Source organism: Boleophthalmus pectinirostris, unplaced genomic scaffold (genome assembly GCF_026225935.1).
Source record: "Boleophthalmus pectinirostris isolate CB_2022bp ecotype Guang Dong unplaced genomic scaffold, ASM2622593v1 HiC_scaffold_16, whole genome shotgun sequence".
Lineage (NCBI taxonomy): Eukaryota > Metazoa > Chordata > Actinopteri > Gobiiformes > Gobiidae > Boleophthalmus > Boleophthalmus pectinirostris.
The window spans coordinates 7742664-7757612 of record NW_026571095.1 but is presented as its reverse complement, the minus strand read 5'-3'; the positions used below and the strand labels follow the sequence as shown (position 1 = coordinate 7757612).

The 14949-nt window shown below is 36.3% G+C and overlaps 1 protein-coding gene across 1 annotated transcript in view; it reads left to right on the top strand.

The window, feature by feature from the left end:
* Positions 1 to 104: 104 nt before the first annotated feature.
* Positions 105 to 14949, top strand: part of LOC110157820 (nucleolar protein dao-5-like) — a 28455-nt gene continuing 13610 nt past the window's right edge. The window contains exons 1-30 of the mRNA XM_055151899.1: positions 105 to 152; positions 298 to 327; positions 412 to 540; positions 632 to 670; positions 1109 to 1180; positions 4330 to 4398; positions 4491 to 4588; positions 5481 to 5565; positions 6043 to 6093; positions 6173 to 6244; positions 6978 to 7031; positions 7132 to 7203; positions 8179 to 8244; positions 8327 to 8398; positions 8665 to 8721; positions 9105 to 9170; positions 9601 to 9666; positions 10585 to 10650; positions 11237 to 11293; positions 11939 to 12007; positions 12266 to 12322; positions 12405 to 12473; positions 12584 to 12643; positions 13153 to 13221; positions 13490 to 13546; positions 13634 to 13702; positions 13802 to 13861; positions 14384 to 14452; positions 14703 to 14759; positions 14847 to 14915. Of these exons, the coding sequence (XP_055007874.1) occupies positions 105 to 152; positions 298 to 327; positions 412 to 540; positions 632 to 670; positions 1109 to 1180; positions 4330 to 4398; positions 4491 to 4588; positions 5481 to 5565; positions 6043 to 6093; positions 6173 to 6244; positions 6978 to 7031; positions 7132 to 7203; positions 8179 to 8244; positions 8327 to 8398; positions 8665 to 8721; positions 9105 to 9170; positions 9601 to 9666; positions 10585 to 10650; positions 11237 to 11293; positions 11939 to 12007; positions 12266 to 12322; positions 12405 to 12473; positions 12584 to 12643; positions 13153 to 13221; positions 13490 to 13546; positions 13634 to 13702; positions 13802 to 13861; positions 14384 to 14452; positions 14703 to 14759; positions 14847 to 14915 (1974 nt within the window). The remainder of the gene's footprint in view (positions 153 to 297; positions 328 to 411; positions 541 to 631; positions 671 to 1108; positions 1181 to 4329; positions 4399 to 4490; positions 4589 to 5480; positions 5566 to 6042; positions 6094 to 6172; positions 6245 to 6977; positions 7032 to 7131; positions 7204 to 8178; positions 8245 to 8326; positions 8399 to 8664; positions 8722 to 9104; positions 9171 to 9600; positions 9667 to 10584; positions 10651 to 11236; positions 11294 to 11938; positions 12008 to 12265; positions 12323 to 12404; positions 12474 to 12583; positions 12644 to 13152; positions 13222 to 13489; positions 13547 to 13633; positions 13703 to 13801; positions 13862 to 14383; positions 14453 to 14702; positions 14760 to 14846; positions 14916 to 14949) is intronic.

Below are 14949 nucleotides of genomic sequence, written 5' to 3'. Positions count from 1 at the left end.
GAATTCCATTAGTCTTGGCCTCACTGGTTTATGTCACAAAGGAGGTGCAAAGGGAGTTTTGATATGTTTTAATTTATGTTTGTTTACACTGTTCAGGAGCAGAGATGGAGGCCTGTGTGATGAAACCAGAGGTCAAGAAGAAACCCAAACCAGTGAGAACACAACTTTTAAATCACAATCTTAAAATACTCATGACTAAGAAGGAAAATTACCCATATTATAATGCAGAGGAAAGTCAGAGAAGGAGAGAATGAAGGATGGACTATGGTTAATTTTGATTCATTTTACTTTTCGCAGCCTAAACCTCCTCCAAGGCCTCCCATTGAGGTAATGCAAACTACCTTACACCGCAACTTACATATTGTATTTATCATTAAAGTAAACTGTCATCTGAAATTGACTCTTTCCTAGACAAATACAATTGAGTCCAGTTTACTAGAGAAACCCACCCCAGTCCAGACCCAATTCCAGACCCAGGTCCAGAGACCAGTCCCAGTGCAGAGGAAGACCCCAGTGGTTCCCCCGCGGCCCTCAGACTCAGTAAGTCCAGTTCAGATGCAATTCTTCTGGGAGTTCAAACTTCATGGTCTGAACTGTCTCTATTACCTCACATATGTGTGTGTTTGTGCAGGAGCTGAGTTACACACAGAGCCATCAAAGGAGACTCCAGGTATTAGTCGTTTGTCTCTGATCTTTGTGTTTTAATGAAAACATTTCACTTAAATGCATCTATTTCATGTTTAGAAATTAAAAAAACAAATAAGTGAGCAAATGAAGAAGCCATAAATGAGAGATCTGGGTTAAGTGCTTGGTGGTGGTCAGAGCGGCCAGTGGCTCATATCTGCCCCGAGGCAGATGTGGCTTCAGAAATAGAAGTACCACCTCTGAGTATAGTATAGTATAGTATAAAGTAGATGAAGAGTGCAGAGGTTAGTCACCCTCATGTTAAATATAAGGCATTTTCAACAGTAGTAAAATAGTCTGTGGTAGAACAAATGTAAAAAAACATTTTTTAGCTGATGAACATATCCAACCTCTTCATTTAAAACAAATGTAAAACTTGATTGTCTAAACATTTTTGTTTCATCTTTTTGTCATGTATCTTTAGGTCAGTGCAAATGTGAATCCCAAAGAAAAACAGACTGAAACTCCAGTGATTCCTCCCAGACCCACAGAGGAGGTACAGCACACTCTAACAGCCTCACTTCTGTCAGTCTGTCCCAGGGCAGCTGTGATTACAACAGTATCTCGCTAATCAAAGAGTGAATGAATAGGGACTAAATTGTCGTGCTTTGAGAGAATTTCTAAGATGATTTTCATGTAAGGCAGCATGCGGCACAATGGCACAGCAGTTAGTGCCCTTACCTCACAGTAAAAAGGTCCTGGGTTTGATTCTGGGGCCTTTCTCTGTGGAGCTTGCATGTTCTGGTTATGCCTGCATAGGTTTCTTCTGGGTGCTCCAGTTTCCCCTAGCACTAAAAACATTAAGTTGAACTATCAACTGAAAATGAGATCCTTAGCGGGACTATTCTGGTTAAAGAACTGAGTGACTGAGGAATAACTCTGGACCTCTGCAGACCGTTTAAAATGAACTAGTTCTGTTTTTTACATTTTTAATTCAAAAACACAGGTAGAGCACCTTTAATTTTAGTTATATTACCTCTTACATACCCATTTTCCAGTGTTCAGTCTCCCCTTCAGAGTAAACAGATTACAGTGGGTTGTCTGAGGTCTATTGTCACACAGTGTGGGAAAAAATTCACAGTCAGACAAAAGGTGTCGAGTTCTTCTTTTGTTTTGAATCTTTATTTTATTTTGAAGGAGCTGAAATCTCCCAGACAATTCAGCCTACGTCGCAGAGACCAGGTCACAGAGCCACAGGTACAAACTTTTACTTCTTTTGTACTGTGTTTCCAAAAAAAAAAAGAAAGAACGTTATTAATTTTTTTTTTATCATGTTTTGTTTAAAAAAGAGGGAAAATTATTGTTTTATGCAACTTGTGAATTCACCCTTGTTTGCATTTTTGCTGCATTCTAACATTATTTTAGAAACCTACAGCCAAACAAGTCAGAGAATTGCTATAGCTGGACTTAGTTCACATCAGATTATGACTGTGCAAATTAAATAAAACTATTAATTGATTCAAGAGAGGGGGTATTATGCAAAATGTATTTATTTATTTTTTAGCTTCCATGTTAAAAACGCTCCCTCATCGAAAACATTTATGAGTGACATCCATGCATGTTCGAGTAACTTAACGATCTCTCCAGGAACCTATTGAAACCCTCTTTACAATTAGCATTAAGGCAATGTCTATGTCTATTCTGTCCAGTACAACTTCACAAACCTGATGCGATGTGCAGTAGTTTCATTAGGGGGATGCACGCTGATTGTGTTGTGTTCTGAAGTATAAAAAAGTACAGCATTTTCAAAACAATAGAAGACGACAAGGTGATGTAAATGTGTTATGTGTTAGCGGGTAATACCAAACAGAAGTAAAATACTCCCTCTTTAACCACAATTATTACTGTACTATTACTACTGCTGCTGCTCCTACTGCTACTACTACTGCTGCTAATTCTTCTGCTGCTGCTACTACTGCTACTACTACTGCTGCTACTACTGTGTCTGCTGCTACTACTAATGCTACTGCTACTTTTACTACTGCTGCTTCTGCTGCTGCTGATACTACTACTTCTAATACTGCTACTGCTACTACTAATGCTAAAACTGCTGTTGCTGCTATAGCTACTACTACTACTACTACTACTACTAAAAATAACACTTGTATAATGCTTTTCATGATATTCAAAGACTCTTTACATGAAGAGACAAACGAAGGCAAACAAACGAAATGCGAAAGTGACTAAAAAGTGGTTTTATAGAGATAGTCTTCAGGGCTGGTCTTATTCATAGCTCTTATTTTTCCATAATCTAGCATCCTTACATTAGACTGCAGATTCATTTGTTGAGTTACATTAAACATTACACAAGGAGAAAACAAAAATAGTCATGGAAAACAGAAATTTCCTATGTCCTCTGAACGCGCCATAATATCTGACAGTAGATCTCTATACAGATTTTGCTGTGTTGAACTGAACAGGTGTGTTTGGGTGTGACCTGTAACTAATCCGAAAGTCAAAACAAAGCCTATGTGTGTGAGAGCATGTCCCATTACAATGCACATGTATGAGTCAAACTTTAATTATAAAAATGCATTATAAAATACTAATCACTACTGAAACTAGTATTGTACCCAGATACTCATTTTAGCTAAAGTCCCATTCACAGAACAAAAATGAGCCTTTCCTGATTAGCTTTAGACTGATCTTGAACTATACAGGTTAAAAACAAACATTAAAAGATTATGTCATACTTGGCTTGAGAAAAAAACTAAGTTTAAACAAAAACTACGGGCAAGGCAGGAACAATTTAAAGCCCCTTAATTACTCAAAATGGATTCTTGTGAGCTTTAAACCGTGTTATACTGTTACCCCATCAAAAACATACCTGTACTTGTGTTTTGTTTCATTTACACATTTGAGTAACCCTTTAGTCTGTCTATCTCTAAAGCTCAAAATGCTCTGTTCGGTCCAGACCAGGCTGTGGGACCCTGGATCCAGATCCACAAGTTTGATGGAGACGGGTGCCAAAGTGTAAAGCTGGAGATTTTCCTTCAAATGAATGTTCATGTACGTTAGCATGTTATAATTTTATGAGGTGGTAGTTTTCAAGTTATCAGCTCCTTTTACCTTTTTGTTGAGTAAAATTTGGAAATTCCAAGGCAGAAATGATCTAACTGATTCTAGTGGAGGTGTATGGAGTTTTATGGAGCACTTCCTGTATTACCACATGACATGAGTGTTTTCTGTTTGAGAAAAGAACTCAGCCTGAATCTGCAGTTTGTGTGTTAAATGTGTGAATGAAACAAAAAACAACTCCACGTTTGTGAGGAGGAAACAACATTAGAACCGACTAGTAGAAAGAAAAATAATGTAATATGAGCCCTTTTAACTTTAAGTCTGAAAAAGGAAAGACTAGCAAAATAAGCACATGCAAATAATTTAATCAATATTTTCTGAATGGCATTGTCGTATCTTGTAATTACACATGTTTTGAGCTGTTTATCTTTTGTATTTTGACCAGTAACCATGGAGACACAATGCACACATTAGCAATACCAAAAAGTTTCAAAACTCAAGAAAATGGTTTTAAACAAACTCCTTTTCAGAAGCTTGTGATGAATACAAACATAAATAAATTTCCATATCTTGTAATTCCACATGTTTTGATCTTTTTTTTTTCTCCGTTGTATTTTTCCTCTGCAGACTCATGTGTCAGAAGGCACAGAGGAGGAGGGCTCGGACGTGAACAGACTGGCTCCCGGCTCCAAACAGGTTCGTCTCTTTGTTATCTGTCTGTTTGTTTACATGTGTGAGTCATGGTGCGGAAAAGACTTAAACCTGTTTTTTCACATGTGTCTGAGCAGGGAGGGCTTAAGGCCGTCATGAAGAGTCTGCAGTTTAAACCCACAACGAAGGTACAGAGGAAGAAGCAATCTCAAATATGTGAAGTGGTTACAGCCAGGTGTAAATAATCAGTGCAGTACTGCGTGATGTCACATAGTACTTGAAATGTCAGAGGGAACTGGAGACAACATACACGCAGTTTTATATGTTCTTGACCAGAAAGCTCTAAATATTCATACTTTGCACTGAAATTTACAAAATAATACTAGACACAGTTTACATACACAGTTTACATTTTCGATGGATGGCAAGAGTCTGTATATTTCTGTATGGGATAGGGTTGTGCAATTTTGGGAAAAAAACAGAAAAAATAATAATAATTGCGATTAGATATATGTTTATGATATAGACATTTAAAGATTCTATATAATGCAAAATGTACTCTTGTGAGATTTAATCCGTGTGAGAATGTGGTTTCTTCACACATGTTTGAGTAATCTTGGATTACTGGTCTGTCTACATCTCCCTGTCCCTGTCCAATGAGAACTTTTCCCGACCCCCAGACATTGAGCGGAATTAAATAAAGACAATTTAACGTGTTTTCACATGTAAACCTCAATTCAGGATTATTATTTCCATGTAAACTTGATAGAGAATATTTGAATTACGAACTATTTAATTCAGGAGAATTAAAAAAAATAATGTAAACGTGGCCATTATCGAAAACAAAAAGGAGCACTTCCTGTATTATCACAGGACATCACAAGGTAGAGCAGAGCGTTTTCTGTTTGAGAAAAGAACTGAGTCTAAATCTGCAGGGTTTGTGTGTTAAACATGTGTGAATGAAACAAAACCCAACTCCAGGTCTGTTTGTGATGAGGAAACAACATTATAACATAGATCAGAAAATAGTGTCATATCGGCCCTTTAAAAAGTATTACAGTCCATGTTCACACTGCGTGATGTAATTGCTTATTAGCATTTAAAAACATGTGATGTTTTTGTCCCAGGCGAGCAGAGACCCCAGACCCGAACTCAGTCGAAGCATCAACAGAAGAGAAATCTGAAAAACACAAAGAGGCAGAAACAAAACTGGTGAGAACAGATCCATAATAATAACTTATTAGATTTTTCCAGACACAAAAATGCTAGAGTACCTGTACTGTGAATTTTAGAGATATTTTTATGACCCAGTGAAGTACTCTACCTCTCCCCTTAATCTGACAACTCCAGGTCTGTTTGTGATGAAAAAAACAACATTATAACATAGATCAGAAAATAGTGTAATATGGGTCCTTTAATGAGACCTGCATGTGTGTGATGCAAACTGACAAAAAATCATACATGTTGTTAATGGTCCTATTTTATGCTTTAATCTTTTTGGTTTACTTTTAGTTGTATAACATTATATCAGTTCTATTTAGCCATAATTTTTATTTATTTATTAGCTGGTAACATTGATTATTTAATTACAGTTCTGGAGTGACCAGAATGAATCAAAACACAACTCTGGATATGTTTTTGAGTAAACAGTATTATAAAGATATCTCTCTGGTCTCTCTTCTGTTTTAGGACAAGAAAAAGGAGCTCTCTGCCAGTTCTGACAGTCTGTCTGAAAACAAGGTGAGTCCTCTTCACTGTTTTACATCAGTTTTACATCAGGTTTAGGGCTGCTCCATAACATTTGTCATCTTTGCTTTAGGAAAAAGGTGGAATTTTCAGTGGGATGTTCAGAAAGTCTCCCAAAACAACAGAAACGGCTCAGAATGAAGAGGTGAATATGTGTTTGCATGTATTTTTATTAGCTCTAGTTTGTTAAAAGTTTCAGTTTTTCAATTGAACATGAACTTAAAGTGGGACTAAAGGCGGAGGACTAAAGGAGAATGTGAGGGGGGGTCTGAAGGACTAAAGGGGAGAGTGAGGGGGGATCTGTAGGACTAAAGGGAAGAGTGAGGGGGTGTCTGAAGGACTAAAGGGGAGAGTGAGGTGGGAGGAGGGGGCAGGATCTGGAGGTATAAAGAACAGTGTGATTGGTCGAACAGGTATCCACACTTCAAGCTCCGCCCCCTGCAGACAGGCGTTTGTATCAGAAACACCTGACTGTGATCAGGGCAGTGTTTAGTGATGTCACATCCCTAGAAAAACAAGCATTCTGACTGTAAGTGGGGTCGCCTTTCCGCAGATCTGACCTGTAACTTGGTTTGGTTTAGGCTTCCTGAAGATAGAAAGATTTAATGCCATACTGTGAAATATTCCAGAAAAAGCAATAACATCTCCATGAAGAAAAGCATTTGGCCAAACCTCCACCAAAAAAGATACATGCACCTTTAAAGTTAAATGCACCTTTTTAAAACTAGTTTTGGACACTATTTATTTATAACTTGAATAATTTTACTATACAGAAATATATAAACATGCACAACTGTTTTGATGAGAGTATAACATTATAACTGGTTTAAAACCTAAAAACATTAAATAATAAGTCAAATGTCCATGCACTATTCCAGTCTGAGGCCTTGACCAGTGAAGACAGTGTCTCTGAAAACAACAACAAGGCCAAAGTAAGGAAATTTAAACACTATTTTAGATATTACGACATTCTTTCCTTTTAGTCATAAAAACATGTCTGATGTTTGTTCATTTTTATTTTTATTTTTACAGGAAAAGGGAGGTGTTTTCAGTGGAATGTTCAAGAAATCTCCCAAACCACAAGTGGAGCAGCAGCCAGAGGAGGTGAGGATATGAAAGTTGAATCTAGTGAGCTATAAGTCACTCAAAAAAATACCAGGAGTAGTTTTTTGTTTCATTCACACATGTTTGATTAACTTTATTATTAGTTTGTCTACATCTTCAAAGCTCAAAATGCTCTGTGCCACCTAGTCGCCATTAGGGAATTTCTCCTGTGGTGCGGTATAGCGGCTCAACAGCGCTATATGCGATGATATCGCAGCCCCTCACCCACCCCCCATCCCCCGGAGTTATAATGTTTCCAGTGACACTGAAAACTCTCCGATGATGCGCTTGTTGTGCACATACACATGTACCTTGGTTGTCGTGTGGATAGCGCGTGTAGCGTGGGCGAAGTAACATTTGGCTTTGGAACAAGTGCCACTGCATCTCTCCAGCTCTCAATGTGGTAGCTCGGGTCAGAGTCCTGCACCGGCTCGGGTACCCACGGACTTAAGTGCACACGGGGCAGGTGTCCGCAAAGCGCAATCGGGTGACGGCTGCATTTACCTCCGTGCGGCACGGAGCTGCTGTAGTCCTTTCGCCTGTGGTCACCTGACTGTCTTCACAAGCGCACTTTTAGTCCTGGGTTAGTCCTGGGTTAGTCTTGGGTTATCACGGGCACGGGCGGTAATGGGTGGAATGTTAACAGGTCTGGGCGGGTGCGGGTCTCTAAAAATTGACCCATGCAGGACTCTGCATTGTGTCACGTGGTCACGTGCAGTGATTGTGGTGGCCCAACATGCACCGTGATGGGCCTTTTAGTACCATGGTGATTCATTTCTGAGGTTATTGCGACAACCTTAGTTCCACCTTGTGATGTCATGAAGCGGTAGTTTTCAAGTCAACAGCTGCCTTTTAACCTATGTTAAATCGAGATTGGCAATTCCAGGGCTGAAATTCTCCAAATGATTCTAGTGAAGGTGTGTGGGGTTTAAAAACACAGTGGAGCATTCAAGACATACATTTTAATTCTTACAGGAGAAACAACCTCTCGATGATACCGTTTCAACGAGCAGTGGTGAAACTTCTGAAGGGAGTGCTAAGGTAAATTATAAACTCTGGTAATATTTATCTAACAAAATACACACTTGTTACTTGATATTTGCTTTTTATTTGTTTGTTTTAGGAAAAAGGAGGAATTTTCAGTGGGATGTTCAAGAAAGCCCCTAAACCAACAGAAGAAGCCCTAACTGATGAGGTTTGAAAATATCTCATGCTTTTATCTAATATTTAGCAGTGTTAATACGACTATATTGTGTGACCATCTAGATTTTTATCTCTTTATTGTCTAATGCTAATGTTATAGTACTTAATATACATTATTTAATCTTAAATTATTATATTATTATCTGCACAATAAATACAAATTATAATAAATTACACTGACATTATTATTTCAGTGTGTCTTAAATTCAAACAACATTGTGTTTTAAAATGATAATAATGATCTTGTTTATCTAATAGGAGAACTTGGACAAAGAGCTTTCCACCAGCAGTGAAAATCTGTCAGAGAAAAAGAAGGTTAGAAGCCACGAAATATAATATAAAGATTTTCTATCATCATGAAAACAAACTTTCTATTTCAGTGATTAAAGATGCACTGTGTAACTTTTGTGGTGAGGGTACTTCCACCTGATCGGTTCTATGGAGATGTAATTTCTTAATTTAAATGGCAGTAGTTTTCATTGATAAAAATACATAGAAAAACATGCATTCTTACTGTTAACCTGGCCTGATGTCACTTGCTTTTCTTCATGGAGCTAGATAAGTTTAATGCCATACTGTGGAACATGCCAGGCCAAACAATACCATCTCCAGGAGGACAATCAGGTGGCGACCCTCCACAGAGAAGTTACATACAAAATGTGCACAAAATGGCTGATTTTTGTCTGTTGTCTATTTAGGACAAAGGGATGTTCAGCGGCCTGCTCAAAAAGACTCCAAAAACTTCAGAAAAGACTGAGATGCCGGTATGTGAAATCAAATCAAATAAATCTACCTGCATTAGGACAATATTATGAATTTTGAAGTGAACATATTACTGTTTTAGGAGTAGTGTTTCACAATTCTAAAATTTCAAATTTGTTTTCAATACTAATGAATAGATTCAATACTCAATACTGATTCTGATAACACTATGATTAAAAAACACTCTTTCTTTAGACAATAGAGTGTGACTTTCAACATTAAATCATAATTCTATTCTCATGTGGTCTTCTCAGTGGTTCAGGTAGGTTTCATAGTGGTCCATGGGCATATACTAGTTTATGTCCTCTTATACTATACAGCTCAAGATCATTCAAAAGACATTCAGGAAAGACTCTGTCCTCTCAATGGGATTTTTTTAGTATCGGTACTTGCTCAAATGAGTATTAGTATCTGAATTTTCATACTTTTTAGGAGGGAGATGAGAAGAAAGAACCACAAGGCAGCACTGATGACCTGTCTGAACGTAGCACAAATAAAGTAGGTACTATATGTTAATCAAAAGGCCGCCACACACTACAGGAGAATTTGTCTGATTTTGGCTGCAATTTGCGAGTTTGGAGAGGCATGACCCGACTTTGCGTCTTCATGTGTGGTGTCAGTGTGACTCTGAGCTGCTTTGTGAAATTGTAATCACCAAACACTAGCAACGCTATGGTAACAACAAATAAAACAGAGTGTCAGGGGCAGACGAAGTGACAGACACAGAGACGCAAGATACAAATTCGGGAAATAGTAAAACTAATTATTCCTCACCTCTCGAAAAGTTGTAAATTTAAAGTGCAACTTCTCATCCACATTATCCATACAGTTTGTCCTCCACAAATAATGACATCCAGTCCACAATACACAGCTGTTAATCCAGTTTGAAGTGTTCTTTGAAAGTAAAAAGGCAGAGTAGTTCCTCACATGTGACTGTTTACATCCATTCAGCGCACTGATCGAGCTGAAGCTGCAGATTAGTGATAGAGACTCTACTTTCTGTGTACTTTATTGGCAAACTTTTATGCTTTAAAAATCATGTATCTGAAGTATTGCACCACATTTCACAAATAAAAATTAGTTTCAAAAAGAGTTTCAAAAAACTCAGTGTTGACTTGATCTTTTGAACACTTGAGTCTCCAAGTGAGTGGTTTTACTGTAGACAGGAAACAGCTGATGTGATCGCGCTCACAGCTTTACAGCCAGTGGTCTGCAGACATATCTCGCTGCAGTCTTTGCGATCTAGGATTTTAAGTCTCATAAGATTCTCCTTGTGTCTGTAGTGTACGCTTTTTGTCGCATGTTTAAAAATCGTTGAAGACGGAAAAAGCCTGAAGTGTGTGGCAGCCTTTACAGTGTAGTTTCCTCTATGGCATCTTTTAGTGTTGGATTTAACATTTGTTTCTGTGTTTTTAGGAGAAGAATATTTTCACCAACATGTTCAAGAGGCAGAAAACAGTGGAAGACCCCGAGCCAGAGAAGGTAATAGTCACAGTAAAGCTTACGACAACTAACAGGCTAACAGTGCACTTTCTTATTATTGGACAATAGAATGTGTTACAATTAAATGTAGACAGCACACAGCAGACTTATTTTGTCCCCAAGAGCAGTTTATATCATATATCTGTACTGAAATAATTACTCAAATGCATCAGGAGACTTTAAAACTTTATTTTACAGGGATTTAAAGGTGCACTGTGTAACTTTTTTGATGAAGGGGCTGCCACCTGCTTATCTCCATGGAGATGATACTGCTTTGCCTGGATTCTTCCACAGTATGAAATGAAATTTGTTTATATCCCTGAAGACCACCACTCACAAGAAGAATGCACATTTTTTAAGGTTTTATTTGGGAATTAAAACACCTACAATCAGAACTGTTTTAAGCCAATGTGGTGCGCTGTGCCACTGGCCCATATGGATAATCTGGCCTTACTATAATTAAATAAATACAAATTACAAGTTAAAAGCTACATTGTGAGACATCCATGGAGACAGGCAGGTGGCATCCTGTCTAATGTAATTCCTGGTGAATTATTATGAAGTGCATTATCTTTTCTCTTCACAGGAACAGTCTGGGGATGAACTTTCGGCAAGCAATGAAAATCTGTCTGAGAATAAACAGGTCTGGATCAAATCAATACATTTCTCTAAAACATTTATAAAACATTTTAAACGTTTATTTCTGCCTGTCTGTCTACATATAACAGGAGAAAATAATGAGACAAACTTTTTGAAGGGGAGAGGTAGGATTTGATGATGAGAGGTTAGAGGGTGGTGGGAGGTAGTGTTATCACAATACAACTATCTTAAACTCGATTTAGTGAAGGTGTACGGAGTTGGAAAACACAGTGGAGCTCTTCCTTTATTACCACATGACACAGTTTGAGAGAAGAGCTGTGCCTAAATATGCAGGGGTTGTGTGTTAAACATGTGTGAATGAAACAAAACACAACTGCAGGTCTGTTTGTGTTGAGGAAACTACATTAGAACATTGATCAGAAAGTAACATAATATGGGCCCTTTAAAGGTTGTATAGAGAATTTTTTTTGTTTCAAATTGTCAATGAATGTTCAAAGATTATGATGTTATGATGAAATTATAATGATCAAAAAAAAGCTGTTAGGTTGTCAATCAAACTCCCAAAATATGAAAATACATGCAAAATAATCTGTGTATATAAATCTTAAATGACTAAATATGTGTTCAGTTGTATCAAGATTAAAAAGTTGTTAAAATTAAAACAAATATATATTTTTATTGATTTTAGGAGAAAAGTAAATTCACCAGCCGCTTTAAAAAAAACCAGAAACCAGCAGAGGGCGCCACAGCTGAGAAGGTAAGTCTTGTGAGCACAGTTTGGGTTAGATACACAGAGCTACGTAATAGTTTTGAGAGCTTTTGCCACGCCCCCTTTTAGTCGACTAATGGATCAGCAGCACATGTCTTTAATTGACCAAGAATTTATTGGAAAAGGTTCCTGTCTGCACCATCCAGCCCTTAAACAAGCACACACCACATTCACTCACAGATGTTCAGTGTGGTCTGTAGCAAATTCTTATGAAGTAACTCCCAATGTATATTTCTATTTCCACAGGAACAGTCTGGTGATGAACTTTCAGCGAACAATGACAATCTATCAGAGAATAAACAGGTCTGAAAAACTGTGACATTGACCTCATAATAAATACAGTGTGTGTGTTGAACCTGTTCTCTATTTGTTTTGTTTGTTTCAGGACAAAGGGATGTTCAGTGGCCTTCTCAAAAAGACGCCAAAGACTCCAAAAGAAAGAGCAGCTTCACCAGTGAATATTTTTATAATTATACTTCGAATGTACTTGAAATTATTACAATTTTAGTTATTTTGATCTTATTTAAACATGTTTTGTGTTTTTTTGTTGTTTTTTTTCCTTAGGAGAGAGAGGACAAAGAAGAGATGACAGCCAGCAATGATGACTTGACTGAAGTGACCAAAGTGAGTTCAAACTGTAGAACGGAATAAATATGAGTTAAAATGTCTTGAATTTCAAACATGTATAATATTTATTTAAAAATAACTTCACAACAATAATAATATAACACAATTTAGCTTTAAATAAGAAGAAAATATATATAAAATAATGTAGGTATTTCAATGTAAAATGGCTACATGTACAATATTATATTAATACTTTGTTAAAAATAGGAATACACTTAAAACTGGGTATTTATAGTTCATTTATAATATCTATTCATTTTTTATTTATTGTCTGATAATTTTTATTTAATTTATATTGCTATTTTTTATATTTTTGTTTTCTTTTTAATTCATTTATTTAAATAGTAAATTAATTTAGAAGTAAGATGAAAATGTAAAGCATGTAAAATATAAAGCAGGTATATAAGACTAATATGGCAAAATGTAAGATTAATACTTTGTCAAAAATTAAAACTAGATATTTATTTTTTGTAATGTTTACTCACTTTTTTAAAATTTTATTTTAGGAGAAAAGTATATTCACCAACCTCTTTAAGAAACCCCAGAAACCAGCAGAGGGCGCCACAGCCGAGAAGGTAAGTCTTGTGAGCATAGTTTGGGTCAGAAACACAGAGGTACATAATAGTTTTGAGAAGTTTTGCCATGCACCCTTTTAGTCAACTAATTAATCAGCAGCATATGTCTTTAACTGACTAAGAATTTATTAGAAAACGTGCTAAAAGCATCCCGTCTGGACTATTCGACCCTCAAACCAGCACACACCACAATCGCTCACAGATGTTCAGTGTGGACTATAGCAAATTCTTATGAAGTAACTCCCAATGTATATTTCTGTCTTCACAGGAACAGTCTGGTGATGAACTTTCAGCGAGCAATGAAAATCTATCAGAGAATAAACAGGTCTGAAAATCAAAACTGTGACATTGACCTCATAATAAATACAGTGTGTGTGTTGAACCTGTTCTCTATTTGTTTTGTTTGTTTCAGGACAAAGGGATGTTCAGTGGCCTTCTCAAAAAGACACCAAAGACTCTAAAAGAAAGAGCAGCTTCACCAGTGAATATTTTTATAATTATACCTCAAATTTACTTGATACTGCATACTGCATTTTATGTTATTTTAACCTTATTTAAACATGTTTTGTGTTTTTTTTAGGAGAGGGAGGACAAAGAAGGGATGACAGCCAGCAATGATGACTTGACTGAAGTGACCAAAGTGAGTTCAAACTGTAGAACGGAATAAATATGAGTTAAAATGTCTTGAATTTCAAACATGTATAATATTTATTTAAAAATAACTTCACAACAATAATAATATAACACAATTTATCTTTAAATAAGAAGAAAATATATGTAAAATAATGTAGGTATTTCAATGTAAAATGGCTACATGTACAATATTATATTAATACTTTGTTAAAAATAGGAATACACTTAAAACTGGGTATTTATAGTTCATTTATAATATCTATGCATTTTTTATTTATTGTCTGATCATTTTTATTTAATTTATATTGCTATTTTTTATATTTTTGTTTTCTTTTTAATTATTCATTTATTTATTTAAATAGTAAATTAATTTAGAAGTAAGATGAAAATGTAAAGCATGTAAAATATAAAGCAGGTATATAAGACTAATATGGCAAAATGTAAGATTAATACTTTGTCAAAAATTAAAACTATAACTAGATATTTCTTTTTTGTAATGTTTACTCACTTTTTTTAAATTTTATTTTAGGAGAAAAGTATATTCACCAACCTCTTTAAGAAACCTCAGAAACCAACAGAGGGCGCCACAGCTGAGAAAGTAAGTCTTGTGAGCACAGTTTGGGTCAGATACACAGAGGTACATAATAGTTTCGAGAGCTTTTGCCACGCCCCCTTTTGGTCGACTAATGGATCAATAGCGTGTGTCTTTAATCGATCAAGAATTTATTGGAAAAGCTGCACCATCCGTCCCTTAAACAAGCACACACCACATTCACTCACAGATGTTCAGTGTGGTCTGTAGCAAATTCTTCTGAAGTAACTCCCAATGTATATTTCTATCTTCACAGGAACAGTCTGGTGATGAACTTTCAGCAAGCAATGAAAATCTATCAGAGAATAAACAGGTCTGAAAATCAAAACTGTGACATTGACCTCATAATAAATACAGTGTGTGTGTTGATCCTGTTCTGTATTTGTTTTGTTTGTTTCAGGACAAAGGGATGTTCAGTGGCCTTCTCAAAAAGACACCAAAGACTCCAAAAGAAAGAGCAGCTTCACCAGTGAATATTTTTATTATTATACTTTGACTTTACT